The sequence below is a fragment of the Tauraco erythrolophus genome, chromosome 7, assembly GCF_009769465.1.
Source record: "Tauraco erythrolophus isolate bTauEry1 chromosome 7, bTauEry1.pri, whole genome shotgun sequence".
NCBI classification, from domain to species: domain Eukaryota; kingdom Metazoa; phylum Chordata; class Aves; order Musophagiformes; family Musophagidae; genus Tauraco; species Tauraco erythrolophus.
Window position 1 is genome coordinate 30,597,389 of NC_141471.1, and position 16,513 is coordinate 30,613,901.

The 16,513-nt window shown below is 35.1% G+C and overlaps 1 protein-coding gene across 1 annotated transcript in view; it reads left to right on the forward strand.

The window, feature by feature from the left end:
• The window catches only part of PHF14 (PHD finger protein 14), a 166,974-nt gene that overhangs the window by 16,829 nt on the left and 133,632 nt on the right, over nucleotides 1–16,513 (forward strand). The window contains exon 5 of the mRNA XM_086614903.1: nucleotides 9,803–9,962. Within this exon, the coding sequence (XP_086471029.1) occupies nucleotides 9,803–9,962 (160 nt within the window). The remainder of the gene's footprint in view (nucleotides 1–9,802; nucleotides 9,963–16,513) is intronic.

Genomic DNA, 16,513 nt, shown 5'->3' on the forward strand with positions numbered 1-16,513 from the left:
ACATACTGGAGCTATAGATTGTATTTTCTGGGCTTTAGGATATTATATTAAATGTACTTTTGTTTTATTTCGTTATATGAATTTGATTGCATAACTGTGATATAAAGATCATGAGAATAGGAGGCCTTCTAAAAGTAAGGAATTGTCCATGACATTTAGTTATAAGTGAAAACAGCTAGCCTAGAACTTTCTCATGATTTTCACTGACAATTTGAAACAGGGAAATTTTAAAGTTAAAACATACTTGCGATGGAAGTTAGGGTAGATATTAACAGAGAGGCATGCCAATTTTGTTGAAAAACAAAACCTTTTTTTTGTCGATAAGATGGTGGTTTCATTTTCTTTTTTCCTTTAGCGTTTCTGATATGCAATACCTTTTTAGGGCTTTACTTTTTAAAGATTTGCTAGGAAAACGAGGCTACTTCAATCCTTGAAATTAAAAGAAGGTAGGCTTTCATTTTTCAGAAGCATGAAAGACATTAATTTATTTAACTCCTGTAATTTTAAAAGTTTTTGGAACTGTTCAGCATGTCTTTTCAGGTAGGAAGTGGTTTTCTTAATCCCCTACTCCTCTTTTGTTTTCTGCTACTAGATTGAAAATTGTTTCAAAACAGTATTTTTCACGCTTTGAGCTGTAGTTCAATTCTTTGCTTAACATCAGTTAGGTAACTGAGGATGGAATTTCTGTCCTCAGGTTCAGATGCTTTATGTCAAGTGTCAACATACACTCTAACTCCTGAACTCCTGTTCTGGTCCTTTGAAGAGCTCATCAGTACTATCAATGGAGCTTAGAGAGCAATTATTTGACCTAATTTGTGATGAGCTGAATCACACTCCAGGTGCCTTTGAGGGCATTAGTCAGGTCTGCATTGACCATAACAAGTGTTAGACTCCTAAATTTAGGTGTCTTGGTATGCTTGCAGAATTCCTTCCTCTTGTGTCTGTGAAGTTTTTGGAAAGTAATGTGTGGAATATATTTGATTTGAGATGCAATAAGCTGCTAAAAGTTTAAAGAATCTTGACTTTTTTTTTTTCCCCCTAGCGCAGTCTAATACTGACTCATAAGAAAGAAAAACTGAATGAAAGTGTCTTTTGCTGATAGTTATGAATGCCTATTTGAGAATTCCCCAAGCATTATATACAGTCTAAAGCCATGGAGCTCTCTGAAAATTCTTCTGTAAGATTTATTTAATGAGGATTGCACAGTCAGTCATGCTAAAGTGCAGAATGATTGTGATAGAAAAATGGTCTTCTGCCTTTTTAGAATAAAATGATGGCAAATTTGGTTTTTATTCCAGAGGAGTGCCATAAAAATCCCCAAAAGATCGCTTCCTGATTTTGTTTATTTTACTAAGCCTTTGCCTCTACAAAATATAACATTATAGCTGGCCTTCCTCCACAAGAAAACAGTTCGGTAGTTCAAAATCTGTCTAAAAGTAATTGCTGCCATTCTTCTTTTTAAAGTGTTATAGGCAAAGATTCCCTGTAGTCCCACTGATATAAAGAGGACAATGTGAGTATGTTTCTTTTGTTGTTATTGCAACAAAGTAAAATAGATTAATTCAGGAGATTTAAGTTGCTCATTTTTTCTGATAAATTTTACAGACTGTAGAAGCTAATTGACTAAGAATGTTGGTTAATTTTTCACACTTATGGTTGAAAAATTAGCTGTTTACAATTTATTTTAATAATAAGTACTTAAAAGCGTATGTAAAGTGGTTGTGAAGTTCTGTTTCAATAGGTGAAGTCTTAGAAAAAAATAAGTGAGCTGAGTAGGTGAAAGTTATTGTTGAAATTGATAAAAGTGTAAATTTCCCTGGCAACAAGCTGAACGTCATATCTATGGTACATGCAATTTCAAAGTTTACTTGATGTTTTATGTGTATGTTTCATTGCTAGATATATATATCAATTTGTAAATGCAGTAATGGAGTTTTAAGTAGAAATAAACATTTATTTCGTTGTATTTTTTCTGTACTTTCATATTTTATAGTTATAATTAAAGGCAGGTACTATTTTAAATAGAAGCTTTTTTCAGTAATTTGTTTAAATAATTGCTTGCAGCAAATCGAAATTTTATTAAAAAATTCAGAATCTTTGAAGCTTGTTTCATTCGATGATGTTATATATACGTGTATTCAATAACTTGGAGATTTCTGCACTCATGTCCCGTGGTCATTGGCTCGTTGTGTTACTTCTGAATGCGTGAGTAATAGTTGAAGACACAGACTATTGTAAAGCAGTTGCAGTCAAAACCAAAATGCAATGCAACAATTACTTTTTGTTCCTGTTGGCTTAATCATTCAACTCAGGTGATTTCCAAATACAAATTGAGTAGCAGTTGAAGAAATAATTACTATCTAATCATATAAACATTGCTTGTAACCTTGAGAATTATTTTCTTAATGTTCATAGAGGCAAGGTTTACTCTTAATATCATTGGATTTAATCTGTGCCTCATATCTGTGTGCCCAGATCATGAACATAAGCTCTATTATAAGAAGTCCTTTTTTACTCCTATATAAAGCTGCACTGTAGTTTGAAAAATGCGTTCTAGAAAAAAGTGAGTCTATTTTGTAAATACATTGGAATCCAAGAATTTATTCTTGTTTTTGCAGGTTTCCTTTAGTAGGTAAATTACTGTGGCTGCAGACACCATGCTGTGTCTTGAAATATTTGTTAATATTTAAGCTTTTCAGTTTTTCAGAAAATGGAGTTTCTAGCACAGTATTGAATGAGGAGGCTTCTATTTATGAAATGGATAGAAATCGATGCAGTGATGTTTACCTGTGTTTCCCTGCAGTTGGGAAGAATAATATGCCCATTTCCTGTAAACTGATTTTGATACTTGGCAGCTGTCTTTTCCCTAGAATCTCAAACCCAAGATGCCTGAATGAAGCTGCTGTAATACTCTAGGGTTTTTTTTCATAGTTTTTGTATGCAATTTCAGGTTGTATTATAAATTGATATGTTTTCTCTGCTTTTCTGTAGCACTGTAGATATTTGTTTGGAAGGAATTGCACTCCCTTTGCGCCGTACTGGTGCCCATCCAGGGACCCACATAATGATGATATTGGTGATTTGATTATTCTTCCCTGGAGACCTTATTTTGTCTCTTCTTGTTGACTGTTACAGAAACTGTTTTACTTCACAGGAGGGGGTTCTTATAGCCTTGGCTTGTGCCTTTTGTGCTCTTCTGAAGTGGAAGTTTCTATTTACCACAGAACCTTTCAGGTGACTGGAGAAGGTTTTTTCTATGGTGACCACCTCTGTATTTAATTACGAAGTTATTAACTAGCCGTGACAATGCTGTCCTTGAGTCAAGCCTACTTCTTCTGGACGCTAGGTATCCCTTCCTTTCCTGGGTGGGGCTCTTGCTCTGCTGGTACCTACTGGTCAAAGGGCAAGTGCCATGCGACAGTGTGTCCCTTTCATGTGAAGGTAAGCCTTCCAAGTTGTGATCCCTAAGTGGCTGCATGCCAGCATAGTTGTCGGCAAGAATCTATTACCCTCTTTCAGAGAGTAAGGTAACACTGCCTTGCATTTTAAGTCAGACAGTGTCTAGGTCTCCATTCTCCTTTCCTTTAGTAAGTTTTGGCTTTCTAGCACAAGGTAGGTGATCACTGTGCATAGTGCTTCCTTGCTTGTGCACCTGGGTACTTGGTACTACCGCCTTTTCCTTTTGAGTACCTGGTGCAGCCGCTGCAGGTTCAGTCATGATTTATATTCTTTTTGGTTTGCTCGCTTGTGTTAATCAGCTATCACATGAGGTCTTCCATGGGAAGAGAGGGGTGATAACTCCATCTGGAAGCTACTCTGCCAGCACTCATGTAGAACACATCATCAAGGCCAAGAGTTAGGGAGGGATTCTGACTCACGCCTAGAGTTTTGGACTCTTAATAAATGCTTTTACTTGCCACTGACAAGTTTTGAGAATGGTAGAAATTAAGTTTTCTTTCCAATGCAGCTATTTGCTGTGTGATGTTCATATCACCTGCATGGCCTGGATCATTTGTCCAAAAGCTATCTTTGCTCTGCAGACACATGTCCAAAAATCTATAAACTTTGTGGAGCAAATAACTTGTTCAAAATGACAGAAATCTGCAACTGTCTCTAAAACTACATAAGTAGCATACAGATAATGCTAATTTAATACTCACTCTTACACTTTGTGTTCATCTTTTATATCTAAACAGCCTGTAATTAATTAATAAGTCCATCAATTAAAAATTTGTTCTCATTTTACATATCAACCTATTCTCTCCCACCTCCCCCCCAAAAGAAGAAAAAATGTCTACATTGCTAGGTAAAAAAAAAAATCTTTCTTATTTAATTTGTAGTAATACAAGTTGCTTTTTGGAATATTTACTTCTGTGTGGAGATAATTCTCATTTCTTTTTATAAAAATCTTCTTTAGACACTAATCTGTCATTTCGGATAAACGCTTTTGTGGTATGATCTTGTAACAGCAGGACACCCCCAACTGAGATGTCAGGTTTTTTGACATATTGATCGCAGCATGTCTGAAGAAAATGTCTGGTGCGTATCATAGCATGTGCCCTAACTGTAGGTAGTACACTTGCGAGCTATTGCCCTTGGGTTTGGTGCTGTGAATTAAGTGAGAGTAGTTCTATGTTTTTTCCAGCTATTTCTTTTCTATCCCCTTTATTTTGTTTCTTACTTTACCATGATGAGTATGGCAGGGAATAAAATTTCTCTTGCTAAAAGCAGTAGTGTAGTCTCCATATGCTTTACAGGGTAGTAAAATGTTTTGCATTTTAATTTTGCTGCTTACCCTGATCTGTTGCTATCTGGTGTAAAAATCCATTTTGTGAAATCTTATACTTTATTTAGTAAATGAAGAGTACTAAAGATACTGGTCTGATTTTGAGTTGTGAATTGATTAATGTCTTTATTCTAAACTGTTGGTCCAATTAAGGATTGAATGTAACATACTTGAAATACTGTGATCTCACAGCATTTGTTTTTCGCAAACCTACAGTTTACCTTAAAATTCATGTTTTCACAATCTGTATAAAAAGGTCATGATTCAGAGTATACATACTTTTAGTTACCGTATGCAGTGTTCTGTTTGACTGGCAAAAAAATACCCTCCCAGTGTGAGGGAGGAACAGATGCAGCCAAGGCAAGAATTAGGCCTCTCTTCCTGTTTCCCTCACAGGTGTAAATTTCAGAACAATTGTTTTAATGTTAGCATTTTAAAGTGTGTTCAATTTAATTTTAATGACAATCACATAAAATGTAAGCTATTGACAGAGTACAATAACTTCAAAATAAGGGAATAAAAAAGTTTGTTTGCTGCTATTGAAAATTACACATATTCAATAGCCAACTTGGCTGTAATCATAATATATAGATGCAGTTTGTGAAACAGTAAATGTGAGAGTTTTAACTTCTTGACTTTCATGTGTTTAAATTCATAGGTTAGTATTATACTAAACCAGCTTTATCGTTCAGTCTAAGAGGTACTCAAAGAGGTGGCAGACATGGAGTTGTGGTACAATAATCTTAAGGATGTACAAACATGAGGATTTAATGACCTTTAGCTGAAAAGGGGCTCTCAGGGGTATTCTAAAGATCTAAAATTCTGAATTTTTATGAACATTAAGGAAAGGCAGCATGCATTTTAACCAAGGTGTTAAAAGTTGTTTTGTTTTCTTCAACATATTTTCCAGTCAAAGGGGCAGGTAGTTGACTTAATGCTGAATAAGTCACAGGCGCAGTGATAATAACTGAATCCAAATATGTCCTTTGCAAGATGTGTCCTTTTTCCAGTTGTCCTTTCATAGGTAGTGGCACCATTTACACAACTGCAGTGCTTTTGGAAAGAACTAAAGATTACCTCCTGATGTTGCTTGGGAGATTTACTTGTAGGGAGCCCTTACATTGCTTTCTGTTACAACACCAGTAATTCCCAACAATTCATAAGGGAAGGTTGAATTGGACAACTTTTTCTTGCTCATCAGCTTAACTGTTTAATAATAGAATGGAATGATTTGTCAAGCAACAGCTTCGTATCTTCATGTCTATGCATTTTGAAGAGTCATAAAAATAATGCTTTTTAAAATTTTTGTTAATAGGACCACAATAATTCTTTCAGTATAGGAAAAGAAGGCAGACAGTAGTAAGCTGAACCATTGTTTTACTCAGCAGTTTTAAGGATACTAAAATAATGTATTTAAAGAGGTTATTGTCTGTTACAGATAAAAGAATATTACTGTGGTAAAAATACGAAAATAGAGCTGTTCTTAAAAACTCTGAACTCTCGATCTATATATTGTAACTTTTCAGACAGATTTGGACAAAAGTGCATTTAGATTTCTTCATCAAATGCCTTTTGTACTGTAGGTCTGATTTAATATGCAAAAATTCAATTATAGCCATGTAGTAGAAAACACTTTTTATTCCCCCAGTTTCAGCTTATTAAGAGAAATAATAATCCCTTAGCATTACTATCATAAAGTTACTTGAAATTGGAAAGCGAAAGCTGCTGAAAGCGTGATCTAGAACTGCAAGTTCATGTTTTTCATTAGTGTTAATTAATTAGGTCTGCTTGCCTGAATGTATTTGATAATCTGTTTATCCACAATTCTAAATTTTGACAAATTGTGTATAGCATTCTGATTTTAAAAAGTGATGTTAATCTGATCAAATTAATTTTTGTGTTGGCAGTTACTATCGCAACTTGTGATAACGAGAAAAAATGAAATCAGTATGTTGAGAAATTTTGAAACTTGATTTTTTAATTTTGATGCTACAGTTGCCTACTAGCTGAGCAGCATTCCTCGGCTTTGCCAGGGTTTTCATGATGGTTGCTAGTTAATAACCAGAAAGTGAACTTCCATTTCTTGAAAAGCTGTAAGGTATTGTGTTTTTTTTATTTCACAATATGTTGGAACAATTTTCATAGAATCATAGAATGGTTAGGATTGGAAGGGACCTTAAAGATCGTCTAGTTCCAAACCCCCTGCCATGGGCAGGGGCACCTTCCACTAGATCAGATTGCTCAAAGCCTCATCCAGCCTGGCCTTGAACACTTCCAGGGATGAGACATCCACAGCTTCTCTGGGAAACGCGTTCCAGTGCCTCACCACCCTCATTGTAAAAACTTTCTTCCTTAAATCTAATTGAAATCTACCCTCTGTGGCTTTATTTGCAAGGGTACAGAGTCGACGGCAGTCTTATGGGCTGGATTTTCTTTTCTGCAGCTCTGACGTGGACAAGACTGTTTCAATATGTTTATCAGCAATAGTTATTAGTAATCTAGTCTATTTTCTCCAGCTAATGACCACCTCTTTTGCTGACTGTAACAGTGTAATGTTTGCTTTTGCTAAATGACGGTTAGGGAGAAGAGTAAATACCTCCTTGTCTATTAGAGATCGTGAAGTCTATAAAGCTGTCTCTAAGACTTCTGTACAAATTGGGATAAAACATTTGGGTTAAAAATCCAGACAATTTTTTTTTTATCTGCTGGAAAAAAGGACCTAGATTTGTATTGTTATGAAAACAATATTTGTTGTCAACACATATGATAAGGATGGAAATAATTACAGCATGTGTGTCGTTTTCTAGGAAGAAATAAAAAAAACCCCACAGGTATAAATGATTGATAAGTGTAATTTAAGCAACTGTTTCAGAATGAAGGTAAGCCAGTTTGGGCAAGTCACTGTTAATTTTAACAGACCTAGGGCACTTAGGTTAGGAAAGCAAATCTAGTTAGTTTCAATTGGTGAAGAAGCATCAGTGTTTGAAAGAAACTGATTTTATGTTCGCATATGGCTTGATGACAGTATTACTCCTTCTGTTGCGTTAGGTAATTTTTAATAAGTACATTTAGGAAAATGTTAATATGTTAAGGAGTCTGTAGGAATTATAAAAAGCTTAATTATTCATCAGCGCTATGATATCAGTGAGCTGTGTGTTTGTACATTAATGTAGTTGCTTAAAAGTAGCTTCAATGTCATGTATTCAAGATTGTGTTATTAGAACTTAAAAAATGACTTTCTTCAATACTGCCTAAATCTGGTACCATGTTATAAGGAAAAGGGAGTTACCTTATGTGTGAGCTATATGATATTTTATATACCTAATGAAACTCATCTGTGAATGCACTTCTGCGCATTACTTGTCCTTTGGTTCTGGAATACTTTTATAATGAAACATTCTGGCTTCTTATTTTAATTCTTATTGACGAACTTCATTCTGTAATGGAAGACTATATTTCTTATGTGGTTCCTACGGTGTTATTGCTTATTTCCTGAATGTAGTTTTAGTCTATTATGCCAAACTCTGTTTCTGTCACAAGGGGAGTTAGAGCACTGTTGCTATTTTATTACAGTCAGTGGGTAATGAACCAAAGTAACAAATCATGTTTCTGTTTAATTGCAGAATTCAATAATTTAACTGTTCTGTAAGCACAAATGTTGAGTTGATCACTGTTTTTGACAAACAGCTGAAGTTAATCTTTTAGTAAAGTCTCTACTTTAAGTGTTGACAATGAAATCATGTTTTTCTCTTACTGACTCACAAATAAATGTTCAAAATGTGGCATATGCAGAAATACTGTTTTGTAGTGATAAGCTTTAAGATTTTCCTTTTTGTCATTTGCAGTTGTCCTGGTTTTAGCTGGGACAGAGTTAGCTCTTCTTTTTAGCGGCCTAACCCATGACAGCAGTGATAGTAATAGTACTCTTATTCTTGTGCAAAATTTAAGTAACAAATTTCTAAATCAGTTAAAAAATACTGTTTTCCTAAATTTGTGGTGATTAAGCATGCATAGACACCTTAGCAATCATAAAGAATATAGTGGATGTACCAAAGAAGAATGGAGAAACTGAATGATTGAGTTTAGCCATAATTTAAAAACAGGTAAAAATTATAATGGTAATTAATAAAGTATATATATTTTTTTTAAGCAAACTATTGTCTCAAAACTGTTAGTCTGTGCTCTGCAAACTATATTTTGGTTTTGAAGTTATAGAAAGTCTTTTAAGCTCTGTACTACAGTCCCGAAAGTATGCAAATAGTGTTTTTTTATTTCATGTGTATGTTCTCTTTTAGTTGATTTAGATATTGAATGCAAAGTAGAAAAATGAGGTACATATTCACAAACAGAATCCTCCCCTCTTGTATTCAAGAAATCATGTTATAATTTGGGTTAGACTGTTGATCCAACTGAAAGCAGACTTCACAGATTACATAGGAAGATAGGTAGCTCAACATAACCATTACACCTGCCACACTGGAGGAGAGGAGTTGGGTATGGTATATAGGATCTTAGAGGTTAATAACAAAAGAATGAAGAACTATTATCTCCATAAAATAATGTAATTGATCCATGTTTTATTGGGATTTTAAAAAATTTCCTTAGTTTGTTGCATTTAACTTGAAGTATATTTCTTTATTTAAAATAATGGCTTGAGTGTTTCTCAGTCTTTGTTGGTTGCTTAAAGTCTTGTTTTCTTTCCTTCTTAATAGTCTGGAAGAACACTAAGTGTTGCTAAAAGAATAAAGTCAAATAGATTTTTTTCTTCTTGTTTTTCAGTTTTAATCTAAGATAGTCACATAAAATAGATAACTTCTTAGAACTGGGGTCTCATTAAAATTTAGATTTTACACTAAAGATAATCTTAGCAAAAATTTTGTAAGCTTTCTTGGGACTTTCAGTACTATTCCTCTGAATGTGTATGTGCATATGTTTCCTTCTGAAATCCTAACTGACAACTGCCTGCTTTTACAATTGACTTTTCTCATATTAGTGTTCTGTTTTTTGTGTGTGTAGGTTGCTATGGTGTTGATGGAGAGAGTGACTCTATCATGAGCTCAGCTTCAGAAAATTCCACAGAACCTTGGTTTTGTGATGCATGCAAATGTGGTGTCACACCTAGTTGTGAATTGTGTCCTAACCAGGATGGGATCTTCAAGGAGACTGATGCAGGCAGGTAAGACTGAAGAAGTGGTGTTTTGAGTTTTATGTCATTTTGCATTTAAAAGCTCGGGTTTTGCCCTAGTCTGTTCATATAGGAGACAGTGTCATAAATTAAGCTTTGTGGCTGGTGCCCTCTCTCATGTCGCTTTCTGAGTTGAGTGCTCTTTGGATAGTCAATCACCAAATTTTTTGTGTGCTCCTAATATTCTTCGCCCATTATAATATTAGGAAGATATTGTTTTAAGGTGAATTTGAGCATGAAGATTTATAGACCTATGAGCAAAAGATATACCATATACCTAGGTGAAACAAAGATTGCTGTTTACTTCAAGGACTGATAAATCTTGTTTTTCAGTATGAAGTCACCATGCATATGTATATGGATGTCTTGCTCGATATACTAGGAGTCCTTTCTATGTTCCCTTAAATTACTTGTGTGATCCATCTTTTTTAACAAAAAAACATCCTAGTGAAGGTGATGGGAGTCTTGAAAAAGAAATTTTGTTTGTTTGTTTGTTTGCATCGGGAATGCAGTTTACGCTTAAACAAGGGGAGGTTTCCTGGGTTGGAGGAATTAATATCCTGTTAACTCTTACCGAGTATTCAGACATCTGTAAGGATAATGGCGTGAAAGGTTTCTCTCACTTAACCAATGACTTGAACTATTGACAGCAGGGACTGGGGATCAGAAACCTAAGAAAAACTGTGTAGTTGTTTCGGGTTTGCTAAAGCTTGGAGGCTGCAGTGAGAAAAGCAGGGCTTGAGTCCCTTGAGCCCTCCCTGCTGAGCAAGGACAGCTGGTGGGGCTGGTCACAGTGGTTCTCTGACGGTGACTGAGCTTGTACTGTTTGGTGTTTGCCGTCAATCACTGTAGAATTGGAGCATGTGTTTGCAGCTGCCGGAAAGCTGCATTTGTGCCTTGCCTAGTATTGTGCTGCTTTCATGGTTAATCCTGAAGAGTAGACTTTATCCTTTCTGTAGTATTCTGCTTCATGCAAAGGAACGTCACTGCAACCTTGTACAGACTCTGGTTAAGTCTATTAAGTATGACAGAAGTGGGAGTACAACTCCATCCATGCTTCTTTTTAGGGCAGCCAAGAACTGGGTGTCGCTGATGTCAGGTAATGGAAAAAGTAAAAAAATTATATTGAGATTATGCTAAAGGTATTCAGAAAGACCTAGTGTGTTACGATTATTTTGAATGATGAAAATTATATTCTTGTTTTTTGAGAGTATGCTTCATTTCTGATAATTGCCAGGCGGAGATGGGCTTTTTAGGAAGGAGTTCAAATCTGATTTGATAGTAAGGGGATTAATTCTTATGTGATGTTTTCCAGTCCTGTTACATTTAGAAAATAAATTAAGATGTAGATTTTAATGGTAAGTAATTTTCTATAATAAAGACAAGAGCAGGATTATCAGTAATGTCTGATTTATTGCTAGCGTTACTGTTTTTTGTGGATGGGTTTGTTTTTTTTTTTTTTTAAAGACGATGACAATTAAGTTCTTTTTCCATACATTTTGCAGTTACATAAATTGCAGATGTGTGGCAATATACAAAGCTTTCAGATGCTGGGCCTGCCATAAGCTTTTCATTGATTATGTAATACAGGAATGCAATAATTAGTTGGTAAGGGTATTCAGAAGAAAAAGAAGCTTTCTTAATCCTGTTTCCATGTATCTGTTTGAGCTGTAGGAATAAGAATGTCTGCAGGCATCTCTTACTGATGATGATGCATGAGTTGGAAAGAATCCAGTATTTTTACAAATACTTTAAGTACTCTAAAATTCAGCAGTGCCAACATGTGTTACTGTAAAACCTTTTGTGTTTTTTAATATGAATTCATAGATGCATTGCTATTATATATTATATTATATGCACACTTAGCTATTACTTTAGAACAACAACTTTTGTACTAGCAAATTGCAAAATATTACCATGTCCTCGCTCTTTCTTCACTCACTGCTTTGTAGTGGTCTTCATGGTTTCCCTACTCATTGTGAAGAGTTCCCTAGTTAGACTTGCACACATGCTAGGAAGTGAGTTAAAATGAAGTAAAAATTTAATCTTCTGTGTTAGTGAGCTTTTGTAAATGTTATGTCTTAACTATACAGCTGTCTTGTAATGTGTGCATAAGCATATCCATATGTCTTTTTTTCTTCCCTGATTTTTTTTCCCAGTTGTTTACTGTATTTTTTTTTGTTTGTTTTTTATTTTCTGGTCTTTACTCTAGCCAATACTGTAACAATCTAGTCCTACTATTATTAAAAGCTTAGCAGAGCTCAGGATGATGTTCTGGAAAGCTTTTTTTTGGCATACTGTGGTGTCTGTCTTCAGAAAAGTAAATACAATATTAAAATGTCATATATTGATTCAAGTTTTGTGGATTATGTTGTACATGCCCTTGCATTTCTCACTTCATTTGCATTTCTTCCTGATAACAAAAAGAATTTGAATTTGTGTAGGGAATAAAAAGATAACGAGGATATTCATAACACTGAACTTTAACCGTTGGATGCAGATGCTAGCAATAACCTTTGGAGACATCTATATTTCTCCACTGAACATGCATTGAGCTCAGCTTCTCAATTTGTAGCTGAGATGCATTTTAAAGATACACATACAGCATGTAAAAAAATCATTTTTTCCCTTCATGTCTTCTATGTGCATAGAAAATACCGTGCCATTTAAAAAAAAAAAAAAAAGTTACACAAGTGAGTCAGGATTTGTAGTGAATATTTTCGACTCCACAAAAGCAGTTACGCTTCTTTTTAAATACTTTTGGGGTTCAGATCCTCAGTTTCTGGTCTGTCTTAGGTTCAACAGTGTGTGTCTCCCATATAAAGCTGCTACACAATTAAACAAATTGTACTCCTCAATTCTGTTTTCTATTTTAATAATAATGCTGCTGTATAGAAAAAAGTTTTTAAAAACTAAAGTCAGTTGTCTGACAGTTAGGAAATGTGAGAATCAGTATCAAATGGCAAATTTTATTTCAGCCTTTTATTCCAGTGTTCTGTAAATTAGTTTAAGCACCGCATATGTCATTTCCTGTATAACCGTAATAGAAACTACAGACAACATTTTAAAAATTGCTTATGTTTCTTCTTGTAAAATGATAGTACACTTTTGGTTAATGTGGGAGTGTTTTATTTGTGACGCTGGTTCTCTGTGCAGAAGCACATTCATGCTTTGGCCCTTGTGGGCATGAACACATGAATTTATTATTGTGTTTTTACCTCCTAGGTAGTGTGATACAGCTATCATGAATAAGTATAAGCTTATTCTCTCAGACGAATAGAGCTTACGTACGAGAAAAAAGCAAATACTAACTACCATGTGAAAATTCCTGTGCTCTCTTTCTTTGTTTTATTTATTTATATATTTGAATTCTCAAGGGTAATGGGGCACTACAGGCTAAGGGTAGGGTCTTGGGGCAGGCAATGTCTGTTATGTTTTCATTGTACTCGGTAAACTGCGACCCAGTTCAGTTCTGTTCTTGAAGTATTAGCAGAGAGAGAGACTACTGAATAACAATCCTTGAGCTCACCGTTGCTCTCCATCCCCTTACCACCTTTTTAAAAGAAATTATTCATGTGCATGTGGAAATTACACAAACCAAACCTATTCAGTTTCTTTTCATAATCATGTTGGAATAATTTCTCTGTTCCTACGTGAAAGGTGAATCAATAGAATAATGAGGTGCTTAATTTCTCAGCAGAAGCCTTTTCACATTAACCTCTCAGTTTCGCAAGCATAAATGTGAATTTATGAAATTTTATTTCTCAAAATGCTATTATCCAAGAATATGAATTCTGTCCTTGTTTCGGTGTGGAGTTTTTCTTCTTCCCTAATCAACATCTGTCATCATTGCTCCAAGCTAAATGGATGGTAAAGTAACAAGGAAGATTATTCTTCTTTGATTACCCAATTTGTCTTAATTACAAGCTTCTAAAACATGTGCAGCTAAACAAATGAGCAGGAAAATATTTAGAACTGGTATTAAAAGCAGCTGAAATTGCTTGAGCTCTGAACTTGACTGACTTGTGTATGTTTTTTAATAAAGATTCAGGTCTGAGTTCGCATATAGGTGGTTGAAGACATGAGACACTTGTGTGCCAATCACACTGAAATGGCAGTTTAAATCTGTAATACTGTAATACTTGGGTGACATGTACTGAAACATTTTGAGAAGGTCAGTATGAAGCAAGCAGCCAGCTGTTGGGTTTATCATAGATAAACTCCTACAGAGTGCAGCAGCATTTAATACACCAGTGGAGCATGAAGAAACTGTGCAAATTAAATTGAGAAGCAGCTGCTTGTAGAAGATGTGTATCTTTATATTGAACTTTGGAGGGTACATTTAGGAAGCTGTGTTAAAACTTACTATCAAAAATCTGCAACCAGAACCTTGGATTTTTGTTAGGAATAGTAATTGTGGAAATGTGTAACTTCTGTTTATACTAATTTTGTTCTTTAGAACAGATCTTAAGTCAATGGGAGAGTATAGAAAAGGTGGCCTATAGAATTCATATGGTTTTTATTTACAAGCATGGAGTCTCTTCTCTTTATCTTGAGGTTACGTGTCTCATTCTGTGTGTGGTATTTTGTGGTTTTTTTTAAAAAAAAAATATGAATTCCTTTGAAAACAAATAGAGTACGCTCATTTAAATGCATAATATTTACCAAAATACACATTTATGCACACACATATACTGTTTTGTAGAAGAGTGTTTCATAAAGGTACAGAAGTCATTTAGGCCAAGCTTTTGCCAATTCTGGATACAGCAGAAAGGCAAAGATGGTACGACTGTCTCCATTACTTCTCTGCAGGAATATCTTGTGTCTCCATTGCTTTTCTTGGGAGCCAGACAGAAGATGCACTTTCCATACATTAATGAGAAGAATATTTTTTTTTTTTTGCATATAACATTATATTGAATGAGGGGATTGTGCTGGCATGCTGGAGTGTTTATACTGTAATAAAAAAACAGTGATGAGCTTTATTCTCTGTCTGAGCAGCAAGAAGTTGGCAGAACACTTGAGTATCTCAGCTTGTTCTCTGGCAGCTAGCATGCTGTCATATTTGTACCATGTTATTTAAAGACAAGATTGTAACTCATCTTTAAATTTTCTGACTCTTGCAGTAGTTACAGTGCTGTGACAAAACCGTTGCGGATGTTGAGACCCCCAGTAAAATCTTTAAAAACAAAGCAATGCAGCTGTTGCATGTAAATGCACGTTCGGGATATACATTCTTCTCATTGTTTTAAGTTTTCATGTTTTAAAGGGAATTTACTGCTTAGCATCTCAAACTTGAGTGATATAACAGTAGGGTAAAAACTTGCTTTCAAGAATGCAGGTGAAAAGAGTCTTGTCAGGTATGACACTGAAGCAGTGTTGTGACTTGCATTAGATTTACAGAGAAATTTCTTAAAGTAAAGTGAGTTAATGGTTTCTAAGTAGTTTCTTATTGCTACTGGGATTTTTCTGTTATTCGGTTATTATCATGGACTATTTTTGGGGAAAATTCTAAATACACATGGATTTGGGAAGCATGGGAAATCAGGGTTACATGTAGCTCCTGGTTATTATAGCCGTCAGCTTCAGTGTTTCTCTCATCTGTAGACAGCCAGTTAATAGCAGGTTAATAACATGCTGTTTAAGTGCAACTAAAACCAGAATCTTATTGCGCTGGTCCCAATTGAATTTTTTTTATTGACATACAAAACTAAGAGGATAGAAAAAAGATAGGCTAAATAGTTGAAGATTGGCAAAAAAGAGCACAGCAGCACAGATGCAGATTTAAGTAGGTGGTAACGAGTCTGTGCTGGACCCCTGGTATTTAGGGAGACTAGAAAATTGCAGTATGTGGGTAATGAAAGAGCCAAGAAGTGTTTCTAGCATCATCATGAGTCGTCTTGAATACAGGCGGTAGAAGAGGACCTATTAGAATAGAACAGAAGTTTTAGTCTTCACTAGTGATATATTTACTGCTAAATGTTAATGACTGGGAAGATCATAAAGTTCTGAGTTAACATACTTACTAAGGGTCAAAGACAGGATATTTCAGCTCAGTTATGTCTGAAATCTCTAGTTGTGTCCCATGTCATCTGGGAGCTCATAGTTGAAAGTGGTAGCTACACACCTTTACAATTGTAAGGCTGTTTCCTTGAATATTTTTAAGATAACAGAAAGTAGCAATCCTTGACCCTCTGTCTATGGCAGTTTACTCCCACCTAGTGACTTAGCAAGGAGTAGCAAATAGTTTCCAGAATTTTGATAAAACAGAAAGATTGTTTTGGGAAGGAACACTTTGGTTTTTGGAGTAGTTTGTCTCAGTTGATTTGAGTTGTGCATGCTGTGTAGAACACGTTTTGAGTTTGTCACTAACCAAAGACAATGAGAGTTGGATATTTTGGAAAGTGTTTGTTAGGTAAGAAGAAGAAAATGTGTCTTCTGCTGCAAGGCTGTCTTTTGGTAACAGAGTTTCAGGAGGTTATGACGATGTCTGTCAAAGGCAGACATAAGGCTGAAGCCTTTACCATTGTCTTGTATTTAAT